This window comes from Glandiceps talaboti, chromosome 5, assembly GCF_964340395.1.
Source record: "Glandiceps talaboti chromosome 5, keGlaTala1.1, whole genome shotgun sequence".
NCBI classification, from domain to species: Eukaryota; Metazoa; Hemichordata; class Enteropneusta; family Spengelidae; genus Glandiceps; species Glandiceps talaboti.
The window spans coordinates 21,482,554-21,503,834 of NC_135553.1; the positions used below are offsets into that span (position 1 = coordinate 21,482,554).

A 21,281-nucleotide genomic window follows, 5' to 3' on the forward strand; every position below is an offset into this window, starting at 1 on the left:
AATGTCCAAATATGGTATATTTGTCAGCTCAGGATGCTACTTATACACTGTTTATATCACTGTAGCAGCTGGGGTTCACTGATTGGATGAACACATTTCTGTGCTGATCAAGGGACTTTTACCAGACTGTGGTTAGAAACCACAGTTTGCATCCAGACTATATAATTTCTTGCATGTCTAATTATTTTGTAATTTATTCATGTATATTTCATCTGCTGCTAAGTAAGTCTTCATTGAAGCCATATTCCTCACTCAGTGTGTTTAAGTCCTCACTAATGTGTTTAAGTTTATTGAAGGTCAAAGTCAAAGCAACACACAGACCATGCAGCTATCAAACTTTGGTACCAGTGTCTGAGTCTATACACAATTGTGTTATGTAATAGAAAAGACAGCAAAACTTCTGCATTTCAATAATGCATAAAATTTGAACTTACATCGCTGGTCACAATCTTGCAAGGTCAAAACTATGCCAGACATATTAATTCATGCACTATGATGAAATCTCTTGAAATTGAGCCATCATTTACAATGAGTAACACTGAAGTAAAGCACTTTCTCTATGTGCTAGTACTCGTTTATAGCATTCATATTACAACTAGTAACACTGAAGTAAAGCACATTCTATATGTACTACACTCGTTTATAGCATTCATATCAAGTGTAAAAGTATACTGTTTCAATTGGTTTATTTACAAGCCCAGCATGTGGCTTTTCTAATGTGGTCATTTAGCAAATGAAACAGTATACTTTTACACTTGATATGGATGCTATAAAACATTCTGGTACATACAGAAAATGGTGTTATGGGTTGTAAGTTCTTATAGTAAGACACATTCTCTTTGGTAGATAGTACATGCGTAGGACTGGTGTAGGAAATATTTTGTAACTGAAATATCTTTGGTTGATCGTACAAGTACTTGGATGACTATCATGTCATTCAATAGGGAACTTGCAAACCCGCCATGTTGAATGTTGAATCATGGGAAATGTGATAATAAATACTAATCAATCAGTATTATAAACAATATTGATACATTGTTTGTAACCATAAATGATCAATTCATAGTCACCCTGACCATTGTGGGAGGTTTATTTTATCGGTAGCTCCAGATTAGGTAATACGATAACCTCAGATAATCCCATCACCAAACACTTTTCTCATTATCTTATAAATTAAAGCTATGAAAATTCTACTTATGAAGAAGTATGAACAAACCTTTGAAAATGTAAATTAACAACCCTTATCAAAATCCATCGCTGAAGCATCAGCGATTGTAGTACTGTTGAAGAATCAACTAAATATAAATTGCATTTTTCATACAATGTACGTACAAAAGATTGATAAACTGAAGGATTCATTTCAGACACTCCTATTACACATTAACTAAACATCTTTGTATGTAACGTGATTTTTAAGGAGTTTACCCAATGACAAAGCCTTCAGTCTATCAAATTTACAGCATACCCTATGCTCCATTATTAACTACAGTAAACTTCTCAAAACCTAAGCATCAAAACAGCCCTGGCATAAACAATACATAATTTGCATTCATTTGCATAAAATGTTTGAAATAGAACCCTGATTATCCCACAAATTAGAAACACTGTGTACTGATGTTCTTATACTTCTGGTATCAGATATAACCACCATAATTATAAAAATACCCCTGAGAAAGGTATGTGTGTGTGTGTGTGTGTGTGTGTGTGTGTGTGTGTGTGTGTGTTGTATCACGTTTACTCCAACAGTATGTGTTTATGTGTCTATGTATTTACTCCAGGCATATGTGTGCATACATATTCCATGTACTACTCCTCTTGCGCCAACTAAGTAATTACTTGTGTACAAACAAATGCTCCCTTGGGAGAAAGAGGACTAACTTCGCTACAATGGTGTCTATAATGATTATGAGTTAGATACATAGTCATTAGACCTTTACTTTGTCTAGGAATGATTCATCCTTCAATGCATTATACTCACAGATGAGGTAAACACCATTAAGAGCAAAGCATATTACTGACTCAGAAGTTTGCAGTGAATTGACATGAATATTGTGGATATTAACAATTGAAGGTGAACTCATTTTGTGACCTTATCAAATCCCTTCCAGGCACCACTGTGTGTATTTCTATAATTGAGTCCGTTTATCTAAGAGTTGCTATCATGAATATTTCACACAGTTTTACTAGAGCTCCTTGGTATTACATTTTCATTTGATTCCACATTCAAACTTAATTTCCTACCGATGTATAAAGAGACTTTACTGAAGCAGCTACTGTAGATAAGGCAAGTACAGTGTGGCTGATACCATTAGTTAGATAACCATGATAACAAATTCTTTATTCAATGGTAAGACCAGACCAGTAATGTGTAATACCTGTATATAGAAAAAATAACAACAGAAAACATAGTTTGTTAATTTTTCTTCTTTGATAACAATGACCTCTCTGTTTGCTTGGTAACGTTACAGGTTTGAGTATCTGTGGCCTTTTCCCCATTTTTTTCAGTCAACAAAAAAGACTCAGGGTATGTTACGTACAGCATTACAATGCTAACAATTTCAGAACTGTTAATAGTAGTTAGTATGTCATTGTTTCATGATAATTGATCAAATTTACATATTGCATAAAGACTTACATGGTCAGGAAGATATATATGACCTTGAATTATCAAAATAGCAGGACTTAAATTTTATTATACTATGCAGGAGCCAAGTTAAAAAAAAATGGAATATATACTCTGGGTCAATCTACATCATGACAACGTGCATCTATGTAAGGACAACCCATGTCTTCATCACTGGTTCTGCTTTGTTCGCAATATGAGTCAAACATTCTAAATTACTATTACCGGTACTTTCCCTGATTTTTCTTTGATATTACTAGCGGTGGTATAATTATGTTATTCTCCAATATTTTTTTTCATTCAGCTGGAAAATACTTGTGACCTAAAGGTTGTCACTATACTTGTCTAGCTACTTGTAGTTACAAAGGTCCCTTAGGTCACTTGTATTTTCCTTGGCTGAACGAAGAAAAATATTGGGGAATAACATCTAACTACATGAAGTATTTTCCATGATTTTTTTATACATTCATAGACCAATCATTTCATGCACATATTTTCCATGGTTTTTTTTTTATACATTCATACACAGTTTTTACCACATATTTTCCATGTTTTTCTTCCATTCATAGATCATGCATTTCCACATATTTTCCATGTTTTCCTACATTCATACACCATGTTTTTTTCCTACATTCATGTTCCTACATTTATTTAATCCTTAAGTGAGATCAAACAAACAAGTTAAGCATGTGATTAAATGAATAACATGCTAGTAACATATTTAGGATGTCCAGACTATGAAAAATCTTGGCCATGACCTGGTCCCAGTAAACAAATTAATCTCGGATTAACTTTTGGTATGCGTTCAGAGTGCTTGTTGCCATCAAGTCTGGGACAATATCGATAATATCGAAGTCAGCTATGTTTAACAATGGTACAGCATTGACATGTCTGAGGGCGCTGTTTTTGTCCCAGACTTGATGGCGACAAATAAACAGAACAATGCTCGTAATGTTCATGATGTTTTTACGTTTTACGCTGGTGTGGTTATTATCAATGACCCGCTTGTATTGATCTCTCTCAAGTATTTCACCTTCCTTCTACATTCGTCGGCGGTGCAGGCGTAATCATTTTCTTGCAACTTTGACAACATCAAATCAAAGGCAACCTTATCCTTGGATGTCCCAGCCATGATATTCTGGACGACATCATCGCCCCAAATGGAAATCAAACTCTGAATTTCTTCTGATGACCAGTTCACTCGTCTGGTTGCGGCCATGTTTGCGAATGACTATCTTAGGCTCATTGGTCACATGGGTCACTTAGACAATGGTAACAAGGTCAACATATACTGTAGGTTAGCATGTGAGGGCGTCCTCTGGGACAAGGTATACGTTCACACTGCCGCTTTTACTCTAGTCTTGGACCAGGTTCGGACCAGGACCGGACTTGGTCCATCTCCTCATCTAGTACCAAATCTTGTCCGGGCCAGGCCCGGACAAACCGTTCACACTTGTTTTTTTGTCCTAGACCAGGACCTGGCCATGGTCTGGTCCTACACAAAATGCGTAGTCTGAACAGCCTAATTGTGGGTGCCTGCTTTCAATGCACTTTATTTTCTAATCTTACCTTTGATTCGTCACCATATGAAAAGTTAACTTCTTCTCCATTAGCTATAACCTGTCCTGGTTTTACTAACACTCCCAGTACTTTCACATTGCTGAGTATCATTTTCCCTGCTTCTGGGTAGCCATCATGTAACACAGTAGAAGATAATGAACCATCGTCACCAGTAGTGAAAACCACACTTTCATACAGTTTTTTATATATAGTACCTGGATACAATAAGAAGAAGAATTTGTGTATGAATTTACGGTATATGCTGCATGCATGGATCACAGGATATACGCCATATGAGGTACAACTCGTATCTGTTACATGCATGGATAACTGGAGATATGCCATGTGAGGTTACCGTACAACTCGTATCTGTTACATGCATGGATAACAGGAGATATGCCATGTGAGGTACAACTCGTATCTGTTACATGCATGGATCACAGGAGATATGCCATGTGAGGTACAACTCCTATCTGTTACATGCATGGATAACAGGAGATATGCCATGTGAGATTACAACTCCTATCTGTTACATGCATGGATAACAGGAGATATGCCATGTGAGGTACAACTCCTATCTGTTACATGCATGGATAACAGGAGATATGCCATGTGAGGTACAACTCCTATCTGTTACATGCATGGATAACAGGAGATATGCCATGTGAGGTACAACTCGTATCTGTTAAGTGCATGGATAACAGGAGATATGCCATGTGAGGTACAACTCGTATCTGTTACATGCATGGATAACTGGAGATATGCCATGTGAGGTACAACTCGTATCTGTTAAGTGCATGGATAACAGGAGATATGCCATGTGAGGTACAACTCGTATCTGTTAAGTGCATGGATAACAGGAGATATGCCATGTGAGGTAACAACTCGTATCTGTTATGTGCATGGATAACTGGAGATATGCCATGTGAGGTACAACTCCTATCCGTTACATGCATGGATCATTAGGAAGTTTTGCTGTGTGAGGTGCAATATGTATTAGTTAAAGACATTTTTAGACTTGGCGTTCCATTGAGATGACCTATGGTCATGGGCTGGGCAAAATGTATGCATATATATGTTAATATATTCAATAACCCATGACCTCTATTATGCATACATACTAATGTGTTGACAAACACATTTACATCAGTATTTTGTCTAATTATGGCTTTATGGTAATTGTAAATTTGAGGAGTGTGTAGACATTGTCATTCACACAGTTCAGATAAGGCATTGGTGGTTATTTTTACAAGCCCCTCCTTAAGCTGAATGAAAAAAATCAGCCATTGTTTCTGTTTGCGCTAGTCGTCAATGAGGTTCTCTGATTGGCTGTTATTGATATTATGGGAATGCGGAATCACTTTAGATAGACCCCAGGCTTTCGCCCTTGATTGTACCCTGCACGTCCAAAATTACCTCCAGTTGCTTGTTGTATCAGAAGAAAGCCCAAAGGTCTAGCAGCTAGACTACATTGTATTAACATGTAGTTACCAGCTAGTGTTTTTAGTGTTTTATAGCACTGGACCCAAAGGTTAAAAACTTACCTGAGAGCACACTCTTCGTGTCTCTGTGGTCAAAAATACCAAAACTTCATGTTTTGGTGTAGAACATAATTAATATACTTACCCAAAGTTTCCCCGTCATCCCAGAAAAGACTGCCATTAGCACGTCCATAATTTGATAAGGCAACTATTAATCCAAATGTATTATTCCTGCTTGCTTTAGTGGTGGTTGCTGGCTCCTGTGTTGGTATGATGTATCCACCTTGTATATGTAAATTAATGGTATCCATTGGTGCTTCAAGTTCTACTCTGCCTCTTTTAACTTTAGCTCCCTGTCAAACAAAGAGACATGACATCAGAATGACAGTATGAAAAAAAAACATGGTTTTTTTTGTTGTTTTTTAAAGTACAGTGATCAGTATATGGCTTGGTTGAATGACTTGATTGAAAACTAAGTTTCAAAAAACTAGAGATGTAATATATAGTCAACTCGTTCGGAAGGGTTATGTGCCAATAAATGAGGGGGCGTACCCCCAAGTTTTTGGCACATAAACCTACCGAACGAGTTGTGTATCTTACTTATAATATGGCGTGATTGGCTCAAATGGATTTTTTGAAACTTTTTATCCAAAAGTCATTGAGTGCTGAGCGTAATTAGTTTCATGCAAATTTAGAATTCTTTTCTTTTAATAATATAGGTCACACCCCTAAGAAAGAGTGGGTTATGGCTCCATATAACCAACCGAAATCAAGGCCTCTAATTGGCCAAGTTGGTCTAGCCATAGTATACATATAAGTATTCATAAGCATCACTGACTAATACATAGATTAACTATTTAGCTCATAAAAAATGACTGCAATACTATATTGAAGTATTAATATAAGGTAATAATGGTGACAGGCTGGGACTCCTTAACAAGTTTCACTGGGTAAACATTTTTTGTTTTCAAGAGTCAATTTAGATGTTCGCTCATAAAAAATTGAAAATGTCAATTTCAATTCTCTGACTGATTTAAAGACCTGAGATTCAATCCCAGGTTCTAGCATTATCAATTGATTACACTAGGTTTATTCTGATGTCCTTCATGAACTTTTTTCTACAGCTCTGCCAGTTAATTGTTTTTCATATTCAAACTTTTATTGTCATATATTTAGTAAATACTCAGTCATTTAGCCTTATGGGAGTGCAAAAGTAACAAGTAAAACAGTCCTTATCAATAAATACAATCCTTGATGTTTTGAATGAATTTTCTTTTACAAAAGGATTAGGCAAGATATACATGTGGGTAAACTCCCAACAAATACCAGTATTAAACCAGAATGATAACACCACAAGTACACATAAATGGTACAGTACACATTGAAAGATTTAAGAATCACGTGCATCAAAAAGAACCCAAACGCTCACCCTGAAAGATAGAAGTGCCCAAATCTTTCCAAGATTACAATTATATACATTGAAAAACAAATGTGACTTATTTTGTCATGTGTCTATTCTACATAAAATATATACTTACACAAGCTCCTACACAGTGCTACCGTAAAAAAAGTTGACCTCCACAACTTCCGGTCCAACTTTCCAAGGTAGCGCTGCCATCAGTGAGTGGCCATATTGGATTTTGTTGTAAAACCATAGCATTCAAATACTAACATTATAATTAAGGGCAGATTTATTCATAAACAATACAAATATGAATTACCTTTTCTGTTTGGCAAAAATTTCTATATTTATAGACCAATTTTTTGGATGATATGAAGGAGAACTGGTCGCTTGTTGACAATGTACCAACTACTAAGTTTGTATATATACGCTGCACTACCTTTTGGTGGAGTTATACATAACCATAATTTAACAGAATATAATTCAGAATTGAGCCAGTCTATTTTATCAATAAACTAACTATAATTAACACCATGGATATTTTATGTTAAATATGCATTTTGTTTAAAAAGTAGCGAACATGTTACGTAAACTCTGTGATGTGTCAAAAGTGGCCACCATATCACCAATGCGTAGGAGTTGGATACTTACAGTGTAGTAGTCATACCATACTGTATCATCATCCGGGAAATATGCCTCCACAGAAGTAGCATTCTCATTTAGTACCGGTGTTATCATTAATGCCTCTCCCCATAGGAACTGAGTATCAATACTGTATGTCATCTTATCTTTTGGGTACCTAACAGACAACATTTATGTCATGATTAAAACAAATATAAACATTGCCTGAACCACTATCCATCTCTGCAACCATAGAATTCATCAATCTGAAGCAAAGGTTAACATCAGAATACATACTAGGCAATTATCAGTTTGAAAGCATTCAGAACAGTTCAAATCAAGATATCTACACATCTATATACAAATCTTTGCAGGTAACATAGTTAGTGAAGAGTAGATGTATAATTTTGATTCATTTATTAGTAAACATATCCTCATTATAGTATACTCGGAGTCAATGAATGTTGTATGTGCTGAATGTGCCACAATTCTGAGCATGATGTGTGTGTGCAAGTGTGGCATACTTGGGGTATTTTTGCACTTGTATACTTGCAGTGTTTTCTGCTGCGCTCGCTCCCTCCCTCCCTCCCTCACTTCATAGAGTTCTGTCATAGTAAGGTTTTTGATGAATTTGAACTCTAATCTAGTACTCACTCAAAGAACAATGGTCTGACCACAGGACTGCCATCTGTGTGGGCTTTGTAGAATAGAGTGTACAGATAAGGTAGCAGAGAGTATCGAATCAATAATGCTTTTCTTGTGGAATTTTGCATCGCTTCACTAAATACTGTCGGATGCTGATCCTGAAGGAAAAAGATCAGTTTACTGTTAGCCATCAAGTGGTGCCAAGATTTGTCTCATATAAATATTTAATTTTAAAAAAAGGTTCAGACAATTTTTACTAGTTAACAAAATACTAAAAAAGATTAATAATATATAAAACTATTCTTCCAATCTGTAATGGCTGTACATCTGATAGGAAGACATAAATAATACAGAGACCATTTGGAAAACAATGGAAAACCTGAACTAGACACTCATACTTGAAAAAAAAAATCATAAAATAAAATAAAAAATCTACCTACCCCACCTATTCTAAACACAATTTTTTTATTAGGCCTAACAGTAATATGTTTGTTTGGTTTGTACAATTTTTTTACTTACGTTGGCCTTGATGTCATTATGATTTCGAGCAAAAGGATAAAATGCTCCAAGTTGTTGCCATCGCTGACATAGCTGTTCTGTAGTGTTTCCTCCAAAACCACAAATATCAGCACCAACCATTGGAACACCAAACATATTAAAATTCAAAATACCTGTAAGAAATAATTTTGATTTTTTCTTTTCTCTGGAAGATCTGTCAGTGAATAACATGGATGAAACCATAGCCGGTCACAGAGGTGCATAATGTCTGTCACATACATGGTGTTTCACATATCAAAATGTTGCATGACTGTAATTAATGAGTTTATTTGAATATTTGGTATAAGACTAATTTATAAATTTATATATTCAATGATGAAATTACACAAACCCAAATTACATCTTGGTGTGATAAATTTGAATTGAACACTTCAATGACTAGACATCCTACATTGCATCTCCACCATCCACCATAAACCGAAGCAATGAACTCAGCAGTTTTTTAACACACACACACACACACACACACACACATACACACACATGCGTGCACACATGAATGCATGCATGCATGCATGCACACACACACACACACACACACTGTGTGCACACATGCATGTGGACACATGCATGCACACACACACACACACACACACACACACACACACACACACACACACACACACACACATCCATCCCCATATCCTATGGCACTGTACCTCAGTTCATTCAATATACTAAAATCAGGATTTGAAAATAGTTGTCAATGGCTATATACAGTTTTGAAGTTCCTGCTTACCTGGTATGGTGTAATACATATGTTTCCATGTACTCAAAATATCACCAGTCCAGTGAGCTGCATATTTACCACTGCTTGGAAAAGTAGACCTTGAGAGTACAAATGGTCTTTTATTCATCTCGGCAAGTGCACTGAGAGAGAAATAAAATTAGAAATGACAACACAGGGATATATATAATTGTAGTTGGTTTCACCACAGACAAGTAAGTTACTTACTTGTATGTGGTGTCACTTTGTTGCTGAGTTGATTCATCACATAGTGCATCAAGATTCATAATAGCTGTATGATGGCACAAATCACTTAAAATAGGCTCAAATATAACATCCAAAGTATGTAATAAGTAATGGAGAAAGGAAAACAGAATAAACACTGTGACAATAAACTCTAAAATTGGATAGCGCTTTGGCCACACCATGTACTTTGTATGTCACTCTGTTCATGACATCATATTCTGAAGGTACAATTAGATATTATTCCCAACATTTTTGTTCATTCAACTGAGGAAAATATAAGTGACCTAAGGGGCCTTTGTCACTATGAGTCATTAGACTAGTAGTGACAACCCTTAGGTCACGAGTATTTTCAGGGTGAAGGAAGAAAAATAGTGGACAATATCAAAATCATACCACCACTAGTAATATCAAACAAAAGTCAGGGGGGAAATAATGGCAATTTTGAACGTTTTGACTCATACTAGTATTTTGAACACAGCAGAACCAGTCATGTAGACACGTGTTGTCATGACTTAGACACGCATTGTTATGACATAGAAAGACCAGAGGATATATTCCATATTTTTGGCTTATGCATGGTATAATATAAAACATTTTTGCTGTGCTCTCATTTTCTGAGAATGAGCTGTTATAAATTTGCAGACAAAATTGTTAGCTGATGCTCATTAGGTATACCTACATATTTTAAACTTAAGGCAAAAATTCAAAAACCTTGAAAATCTATCTATTGAGTCTTCCTCTAACTAAATTTTTGTGCAAAATATCAACATATTAATTTCCTACCTCAACCCTCTAACCCTCTTCCTGAAATCATGGAGCACTAAATAATCAGTTCAAAAGATACCAATAACCCCAGCCCCACCCCCACCCCACCCACCCCCCCCCACTCCGTCCCCTCTCCCCACCACCAAACCCAATTCGTTAAAAAATAAAGAAGGCAAGTACTGAATGGTTTGGCTATATTCAGAAATTGGCCTTTCCCTAAAATATTATATCTATATGGTCGTGTCATCCAAAAGAAATAATGCCCCATTTCACCCCAGCTGCAGCTAAGTGAGCACAACAATAAGAGTTAAACAGCATGCAGTCTTACTTGTATGTGGCAATGCTGTTTGACAACCCATACAGATTATGTACATCATAGTGTCTGTTCCATTTATGCCGTGCTGTCATACATATTGTTTTAGTGATCAAGGATCCGCCACTCACAGCTGCAACAATAATCAAAAAGAGATTATTATTAAATCGAAATGGACACAAAAGGATAATGTATGGTAAATGACTGCAAAAAGTATAATACAATCTGTAATTTATAATTCTGACTAATTATACATGGCACTGCATATTATGTTGCATCAATGTAGAAAGGTCGTATCTGCTATGCAATTGTACACATTTAATGTGTCATACAATATTCTTAAGCTCCTTTATGGTTGTGAGGATACATATTATGTGTGTGTGTTTGTCTAACTGTTAATGGGTACAAATACACAAATTAGATGGTTTCAACAAAACTCAACTCAAAGGGGTTAAACTTCAAAAAGGTTCTGACTAGCTTTCACCCTGTTAATAATCATCAGGTCAGTAAATGTGTGTGTGTGTGTGTGTGTGTGTGTGTGTGTGTGTGTGTGTGTGTGTGTGTGTGTGTGTGTGTGTGTGTGTGTGTGTTTGTGTGTGTTTGTGTGTGTATGTGTGTGAAATATGTAATATGTAAAATACTATGAACATGTGTATGCAATATGCATGCATGTATGTATGTATGTATGTATGTATGTATGTATGTATGTATGTATGTATGTATGTATGTATGTATGTATGTATGTATGTATGTGTCTGTCTTTGTGTGTATATGTGTCTGTCTGTTTGTCTGTTTGTCAGTCGGTCTGTCTATCTACAATTTCTTGATGTTATTTACCTGGTAGATAAGGTGGATTTTCATATGTATTATTGGCTGGACAACCATCAACTGAACCATACAAGAAACTAGATGGCTCATTCATATCCTGATGTTCACAAAAAAAAAAAAAACATTACAAAAAAATGCATACAACATAAATAGCACGAAAAACTGAATGGTCGCAATAAAACCCAACTCAAAAGATTTCAATGAGTTAGTTTCCTTCTGTCAATCAGCAAAACACAAATAGTCCAAATAGAACAGAATGATGACATGTGACTGATATGCAAATTCCAGGCAATAAACACACATACATACATACATGTATACATACTTATGAACACAGTGGGATTCTTTCATTCATTCTCTGCATACTTCACTTTAAAGTGCTGAAAGTATGGTGAACAATAATGTGATCATGAAAATACATTAAACTCTGTCTCAATATAAGCATCACTGCAAACATACCAATTGCATTAAAAATGGCTTGGCTAATTTAACCTATACAAAAAAAAGTTTCAAAACTACCATTTCATTTTGGCTAGGTCTATATTTTGACCAAAAATAACAGCTTTCATTTGGATGTTTCTAACTTCTTGTAATTCTTAATCCCTGTATACTTTCATTTATTTAACTTTGACAAAAAGTCAGGCAGTCCACACAGGTGATGAACACCTCTAAAGGTGGACCCCAAAACAACTATACATAGAAATGAAAGACAACTGGCGAAAACTACAGTTACACTGCACAATAAACAGAAACACCTAAAATTACATTACTTTGTACGTTGACAGACTGACACCCAGGTACTGCGATTTTCATAATCAAACTTGTTCACGAGTAGCTCATGGTAACGGTTTGCAGTCTGGGTTATTAAAATACTTACATTCCAGAGACCATCAAATGGAATTTTCTTATGAAGTGTGGCAATTTGCTCAGCCCACCAAAGAGAAGTGTTAGGATTTGTAAAGTCAGGAAATGCAGTCTCCCCTGGCCATACCTTTGAAAACAGATAAAAGTTGTTTGTTGTATTAACTAACAATCACTCAAAAATGACAAAACATGGTCTAGCAAATACTATAAATGAACTGAAAGTGCTAGACTCAAGGGTTAGTTTCTAAAAGAGATGGCTGAATTGAGTAAATTATTGTATCATATATGTAAGGTTAATTCTGCCAATTAAATATTCGCACATTTCCCCGGACAAATTTTCAAATAGTGCTTACCTCATTCAGCATACATCTGCTAAATTCTGTCTTTGTTTTGTGATAATACTACATATTAGTATTACTGTGTATGTATTACAATACATATTCACTATTTGTGACAATACAGTGCACACTAAGAAACAGGGAGTTTTTGAAATTCAAAACTTAAGAAAAGTTTGGGAATACAATATGTAAAATTTCCATTCATGAAAAAAGAGTTGTATATTTGTAATAACCCCAATAAACAATTATTAAATACAAAAAATAATTATAGCTCTCTGAACAGTGAGCTTATGCAACACACTGGGACAATATCATGAATTTTAAGTTAAAATGTGATGCACTGTGTAAAGTACCAGACTGAGTGTTGCTGTTCCTCTAATGGAAGACAACTTTGTGTTGTGTTATTGCGGTTCAAAATGATAACAACTTGGTTTAAATCACCACATAGTAAAGACAAGGGAACACCAAATTTTGGTACACCACAAGGAATTGCTGTATGGCATGAGGAGTAGTGTATGTCACAATATCTCAGCACTGGTATAGACCGGATTTTACTATTTGGTAAATTCAACCTACTTTGGCTACAAGTAAACTTCCACTGGCATTTTTGATGAATATATCTTTACTCATGCCATCATCAAATGGTTGATATGTACCCTTAGGCTGACTACTGCTTATGGCGGGATCCTGAAAAAATGAATGACAATGAATGGCATCACATTTCTGAAAATTGTAAATATGCTTAACTGATGTCAGAACTTTAATTATCATTGACCTTGTAATTTTCTCATTTAAGACAACTCATTGTTTTAGTATGTGATGGTAGGTTTCAATATCTAGTTACTCTGTTCCAATACTTGGACACCTCTCTCTAGAGTACCCCTGGTATACATAGTTTGATAATAACCATTTCTATCGAAAAATAAATAATATGCAATTGTGATAAATTTCAATAGTTGTCCTTTTTTCCACACATTAAAAATGATATGTGTGTTAGTATTGTAAATCATCCTGTAGGTTATAGAGACAAAATCTAATATTAAAATAATTTTTATTGTGTGAACTACATTTAACAATCAAATTTTCATTTGAGATGTGCACTATTTACAGGAAAATTGAAGTTGCCTTGGTGTTTCACTCATATCACACTGTGTTTTTTCAAATTACATGCATTTTCAGCCCTACAGTAAAAACAACAGAGGCACAACACACAGAAGGGTTCTATCCCTAATGTTACGATAATTTCTGCCGATCACCTCCTCATTTACTGTCAAATTGATGTAGGACATTGTCAGTAAATCTGTTTTCTGGCATAACAAAGTGAGATAATATGTATGCAGTATCAGTGCTCCATGTACTAATTCTCTCATATCCATAAAACTTGTGATGTGCTAATGTTCAAAGTCAATCTGAGTTCAGCATGTCTGTTATTGTTGTTGTTGTTGTTGTTGTTGTTGTTGTTGTTTATTTTGGGTTTGACGTTGCCTATGTTTATGTAAAAGAACTGCCATGCCCCATGAGCGAAACATCATGGCAACATCAATTCTGTTGTAAAGTAAATAATTTTTCTTTAATTTCAAATTCTTCTTCTAACTCTCATTTTGCGATCTCCCTACAAACCATTAAACATTTTTTAGTTATCAAGAGTAATTCTCTCTTTTTCTGATTCCCATCTGGAATGTTTTTTTTGTGCAAACTTACCAACATAGTGACATAATACTGATTATGTTGATGAATATCTTCAATGAACTGTGGTAGTTGGGAGAACTTGTCAGGGTCAAAGGTAAAATCCAAAAACTTGTCCATACTATCAATGTCATGCCACTGTACATCCTATGGTAGAAACAAACACGTTCCAAAAACTTGAATATTTTGAAAAATCTGAAGGTAAATGAACTATTGGCACTAAATTTCCATTCTGCACAATATGCTTCTTATTTAAGCACACAGAATTAAAACATTCACTTTGCAATTTCCCATCCTGTTAGGTATCCAATTATACAGCTGGGTTGATGGGCACATCTTAATAATGACTTTTGGCATTCAGAAACAAACAGCAGTGGCAAGGCTTGAATCCACCCAAGATGGCCACTTTAACAGTTCAAGCATCATGACTTCACACGATAAATAATATGTTATTATACTTCTCACGAACTCAAAATTCTTGATAGTTAAATTTTATAATCTGTATTAATGCAGGTAATAGCTTCTGTTGTTGTGTTGAGTGCTGGAAATTAGAACAATGGATGCAATGTAAACCGGCATGAAGCATCAGTCTGTACATTTACGAACACTTAGTAACGAATGATCACAAAGTAAATCTTATAACTGTAGTAAATACCTGTGGAATACCAGCTGCACGAGTTTCTTTCACAACCTCATTTGTTTTCTCCAGTGACCCGTAACCATAGCGACAGATATGGAAACCTAGACTCCAATATGGTGGCATAAATGGCCGTCCAATGATTTCAGTGTACTGTTGTATTACCTCAGTGGGAGATGGACCAAGGAATATGTAGAAGTCCAGAATTCCTCCAATTGTTCTATATGTCAAAGCTGGTGTTGGTTGCAGTGTAACATCTGAGAAAGGACAAAATGTTTAAGGTTTGAAGTGGCACAAGCTGAGTTTATATACAGGTCAACATACTTTATTTGTTGTTTTATGTAAGAATGTATGTCTTCGATGGCATTAAAAATTGTATTCTGGAGTGCAAGCAGAATTGATCATCAAAGTGTAATACTGGTAGTTTCCACAACATTTTTTTCTACATATATTGAAAATATTCCATCAAATTGATGTTTTATGCCTGAATATCACAGCAAAATTATCCCCTCCCAAAACAAACACACACACACACACACACACACACACACACACACACACACACAGTCATGCACAGATCTTGAGTCACACCAAGTCACACACACATATGTACATACTCCCACAAACAAAACACACACGCATGCATGCATAACAAACAAACAAACATATAAATCAAGCGTGTGCCCTTACAACTACATGTACATACCCATGGCATTACTATTGAATAGAAATACTCCATGAGCATTACCATCACCCTCCATTACCATGTAAAATGGGTGAGAACCGTACAAGTTTGTATCTTCCTACGAAAAGAAAAGATAGACTTTGTTAAAGGCACTGCCAAAAATATTTTTGGGGGGAAACACATTGTGGGTTTGTTGAGATATTGATGTTAAGATATTCATTTAAAACAAGTACACATTGCACACAAACTTTCAAAATGTTATTATCAAAGATTGCTTTTATTTGGATGAACTTGTCATATGTAATTGAGACTTCTTTTTTTGTCTTGAAACAACTTATCCATATACCCAGTATCTCAGATGTAATTCACTGGAAAGCATGTGCATTAAACCCGGGCAAAAACTTTCTGTATCATGCACTGGCACACTTTGCCCAAATATGGTAAGTGGTGCACTCACCGATATCTGTTTGCTCAGTGATTCGGTATCAATTTTTTTCTCACAATAACTTATCATTTTTTTAGCATAAAATAATGTTTCAGTATCAATTTATATGGTTGCGATTCAAATGATGTTTTCACGCCACTAGATAGGGTACGTGATAAAACTTTTAAGCCCGGATATGAGTTTTACGAGCCTCAGAAGTACAACTTATGGGTCCCTCTTAAAGTCGGACCCTTCCACCGTACAACCTCGGTCCACAAAATCCATAACGAATATTATTACACTCAGTATTTACCTTAGGAATAATATCTCTGGCCCATAAAGTTTTATTAGTCCAATTCATGTCTAAAAGTAAGGAATCTAGATGTTCTCCTAAACCGTACAAGTAGTGACTTGGTAGTGATGTGGATATTTGGATGAATTGATCAGAGAAGATAAACGTGCTGATACTGGTATCAAACCTAGTAAGAAAAAGAACATGTACACAGACACAACACACTGAGTATATTATACACAGGCATCATCAATATACAACCCTTGCACTAGTTGTCTAGAAATGCTGTTGATCAGAACGTTGATTTATCAGTAGTAGACTATTAAAAGTGGCTTTGAAGGTGCTGAAAAGTTTTCTCCTTATCACACTATCAAGTAGACATATATGCATTGGGTGGATCTGATGTAAGTTCAGGCCATGTTCTTATCAGTTTGTTTATGTCTGTGAAAGTTAGTCATATTAACATATACGATGTGTCTAACTTTTACAGACATAAACAAACTAATAAAAACATTGCATGCATCTACATCTGAGGCACCCGCTATTGTTTTTGTATCAATGTATGACAGTTTGATAGTGTGATAAGGAGAAGACTTTCCGCATCTTGCAAAGCCAGTTTTAATGGATAACTCCACCAGTGATAAAATAACGTCTGATCAGCAGCATTTCTAGACAACTGGTGCAAAGGTAGTAAATGAAATTATTTAAAATTTATACACATAGTTGAAATATTTTGGGGGGAATAATTAATAATTGTACTTTCAGCGTCTGCCATGTATACACACACTTATGATAAAAAGAATGTGGAGTAATGTTTCCATCCACTGCCATGATACCAAACTCTGTCAAACTGTCTAAATATTAGTTTTATTTATATTATACCTCAGCCATTGTATGTACATCACAAAACATGCACCTACATCACTGATTCTGAAGTGCTCAAAATATAAGTTAAAATATTCACAGTTGCTATTATTTCCCATTTTTTTCAACTCAAACTATACTTGTGTATGTATGATTATATTATTCACTTGTTATATTCAACTGTAAAATACAGAAAACTCTGGTAATCCAACCTTCAGTTTACTAAGATAGGTGCAAACTAAATCTGTTGTTCATCAATGTGGTAGATTATACAAGTGGGCAACAACGGCTCATCTGTTGTTAGTCTCACTGCCAGACTCGTTACTATCGTCCCTAATCTGTTTATGTATGCCTAGTGGCACAGTCGCCGAGAAGAGAGGGACTCTTCTCGCGGCTGCACCGCTTGGCATACATAAACAGATTAGGGACGATAGTCACGAGTCTGGCAGTGAGACTAATCTGTTGTGTGATTCTAATGTGATCATGATACTGTCATGATACTATCATTGATAGTGTAAACATTGGAAGTCCCAAAACAGTACACTGCAAGTTCATGGAACTGTTGTCAATGAAACTCGGTGATGTCTCCCTTCTGAGACTATAATTAAACCAAAGTCCACTGTTGTATCCACATACTGCTTTAGTTTGTGTCTCTCTTTATAGTAAACCGAAGGCTCAATTACCAGAGTAATATGACATAAGGGAATTGTTACTACTAGTATTCATCTTTGACTCAGAGTGACAAGGCCCCTTATCTCACTTGTATTTTCCTCAGCTGAATCAATAATTTTGTATCTAATCATTGCAATGACTCACGGATAAATACGTTGAACACACTAAATACCCTAAATAAACTTATCTTTCCTGAAAATTGACAGACAACTGCAAAAGGCGAGTACAAAAGGTTCACTTGGTATCATTGTTAGTTACTGTAAACCTAGATATTTTTGCGACTAGAAAATTTTATGATTTTACAGTCTTCAGCAAGTTCTCAAAGACTACTTTTTACTAATTACCAGATTGGTACATCATGTTCATGTACAAGAAGGCATTTTACACAACTTATTTTTTGCATTTTTGTTTTCGACCGAACTAAGTGAAAATAAGTCTTTAGGGAAATTTCCACCAGGTTTACAGTATCTAGAGTGAAGTCCATGTAATACATGTCCATATAAGGCCAAAAAAAAATTTGTTTCTGGTCAGTACATTGTCTAAAATGGTGCGACAACGTGTTTTTACTTCTCAACAAACTTGTCACTCAGTCTACTATTTATGGCAGTTACTGTTCTTTTTCTTTAGTACTTTAGAGCAAGTGTGTATGTGGGGCAGTTCTCATTTGCTTGTTCATGATTGGCTCTGCAGTTGTCTTCACTGAAGTAAGAAGGTTATTTTTGTGTTGCCCCATAGATCTGCAGACTGTATGGGCTGGACACACATACACACACACACACACACACACACACACACACACACACACACACACACACACACACACACACACACAAAGACCAATTTAAGTGATTTGCTGTCAAGAAACAATTCTTTTTTTTTGCCTAATAGCACCAGGCATTGTAGCACAATTAAATGTACTGTTGATAGCCATAAGCAATGAGTAAATACATGAATAAATGAATAAATAAAGAAATACCATTATGTAATACTTACAGCACTTTCTGATTCTCTGCTCTCTTTACACGAAAACTGAAAGGTTCCTTTTCAAACTCAACCGTATATGACTGTGATAAACTCTTGCTTGTTGGTTTTGGTGTTCTTAGTGGAATTTCATATCTCCTTCTATTGGGATCAAATATCTGTTGATGAAATCATGCACCGATACACAAGTTAATATCACAGTCAGTCAAAAAGAAAATATAATGGTTTGAAAAGATAGGAGTACAGCCTAGATCTATATGGTCTTTCCTGGTTATATAGTACAACAGCTAGCTCTCTATAAAAAAAAATCGCATTGACCACATCCTTCAATAAGCATATCATATAAAAGTAGTGACTACATTACGAAAAAGTTCAAACTTTGACCTACTTTACAGAGTGTTATCTTATTGAAGGAAACAAACAAACAAACAGACACACAAAGTACTTCAATACAATGATACTGCTCACTCTCAATAGTCTAAAACTTGGGTGAAAAGAATTGATGTACAGATATTTTTTCTTACCTTGAAATGTAATCTAGATTCAGATTCTAGATAGACATCCATTTGTAACTTCAGTATATCTTTACCATAGTGAGTTGTGGTCTGTCTTTCCAGGTTAGCTGTATGCCCAAATGGGGTCTGAGTGTTGTCAGTTATTGAGTATGATGGGAAGTCACTTGGGTAATAGCAGTCTGGTGGTTTATTGGAGGATGTCTGTACAGACTCAGTAAAGATAGGATTCCAACAGCATCCACGACTTTCACAGCGTTTTTGAGTTACTCCTGTTTCGGGGTGGCAGTCAAATCTAGATGCTGGTTCTGTCACTGTGCAACTAGCAGCTGGGAATTATAGATACAAATTAGTGTTTTGTAAATACTGTAGATGAAATTTACTTGAACCACCAAGGTATTTTATCAGGGCTCCCCATCAAAATTATGGTGCAAGGTAAATACATTGTATATGCAAATTTTACCAGAATTCTCCTTTATTACTGGATTTCCTAACCTAAAACACAGCAAAGACATTATATGAATGAATTATAAAACACCATTATAGTTTTTTGGAAACTTAACACAAGCTATAAAAAGATCAAAATTACACGCATCATGACAGACAATGTAATTATCAACATTGAAATTTAAACTTATATAAAGTTATAAAACACTATATAAAGTTGAAATTTTGTGAAAGCAAAAAAACTGAAGATTTCATCCACACCTGTGGACTTGCTCACTACTCTGATGCTCTTGATTAGTCACATAAACCGTCACTGAATTTTGTCACATGATTCCAGGGATGTGTCATGTGACCAACTCAGATCAAACTGGCGAACAAGCCCACACGTGTGGGCAAAAGCTTCAGATTTGCTTTCAGTAAATTTCAACTGTGTCACTGCGAGGTATTTCAATAGTTTTTGAGACACAGTAACCTATATAGATGAACAGGCATCAATACACTTGTAGAATAAGCCTAGGCTTGTAAGTTATGATCAAATGATGACCACTGAAATTTCAACCAAATTTTAGGATGATTTGCATAATTATAGTAGTACCCTTTTCGTACTTACAAACAGTATACATGTAAGTCCTGGACATTTTATGTATTTTCTGCTATTATTTTCCCCTACCTTTTGGTTTAGGTTCCATAGAGTCATATTTATATTTCACTGTTTGATCAAACTTTCCACGGTCAATTCTTTCTATTGCCAAGTCTTGATTCTCCTTGACCTTCAAGTTGTCAACAACATTCACATTACCATCTTTTTCGTTATCAGTCTTCTCATAATTACTTGCTGCCTGATAACCATGGTTACCAGCAACTACCACTTCCTTTTCCTCCATCATGTTTGAGTTGCCAATATTGTTGTCACCAACATAATTTGTTCCTCCTGCATTAAGAGTATTATCCCGCGATTCCTGGTTTTTATTCGCATTGTCACTTTTTACATCCTGGCCTGTACCTTCTTCTGTACCTGCTGCCCCAAGTTCCAAGAGATTCTTGTGCTCCTCAACAGCTTTATCTATTACATCATCATCTAAACTAGGTTCAGATTGTCCTTTTTCTTCC

At 35.5% G+C, this 21,281-nt stretch overlaps 1 protein-coding gene across 1 annotated transcript; it reads right to left on the reverse strand.

The window, feature by feature from the left end:
- Window positions 1–1,745: 1,745 nt before the first annotated feature.
- LOC144435648 (lysosomal alpha-glucosidase-like) lies at window positions 1,746–20,981 on the reverse strand. Its single transcript, XM_078124244.1, has 18 exons — window positions 20,842–20,981; window positions 19,737–20,053; window positions 19,225–19,370; window positions 16,717–16,882; window positions 16,001–16,097; window positions 15,313–15,551; window positions 14,673–14,804; window positions 13,548–13,658; window positions 12,647–12,760; window positions 11,779–11,866; window positions 10,957–11,074; window positions 9,630–9,760; window positions 8,852–9,003; window positions 8,342–8,490; window positions 7,718–7,865; window positions 5,810–6,017; window positions 4,193–4,398; window positions 1,746–2,375 (listed from the first exon to the last, which is right to left on the reverse strand). The coding sequence occupies exons 1-18, from the start codon at window positions 20,858–20,860 to the stop codon at window positions 2,313–2,315; spliced, it is 2,604 nt and encodes an 867-aa protein (XP_077980370.1). The 5' UTR covers window positions 20,861–20,981; the 3' UTR covers window positions 1,746–2,312.
- Between the last annotated feature and the right edge of the window lie 300 nt (window positions 20,982–21,281).

Coding starts and splice junctions, on each gene's coding strand:
- LOC144435648 (XM_078124244.1), bottom strand. Junction 12,761..13,547: donor GAAGTTTACTTGTAGCCAAA/GTAGGTTGAATT, acceptor CTGTTTTCAAAG/GTATGGCCAGGGGAGACTGC. Junction 11,867..12,646: donor CATTTGATGGTCTCTGGAAT/GTAAGTATTTTA, acceptor TGTGAACATCAG/GATATGAATGAGCCATCTAG.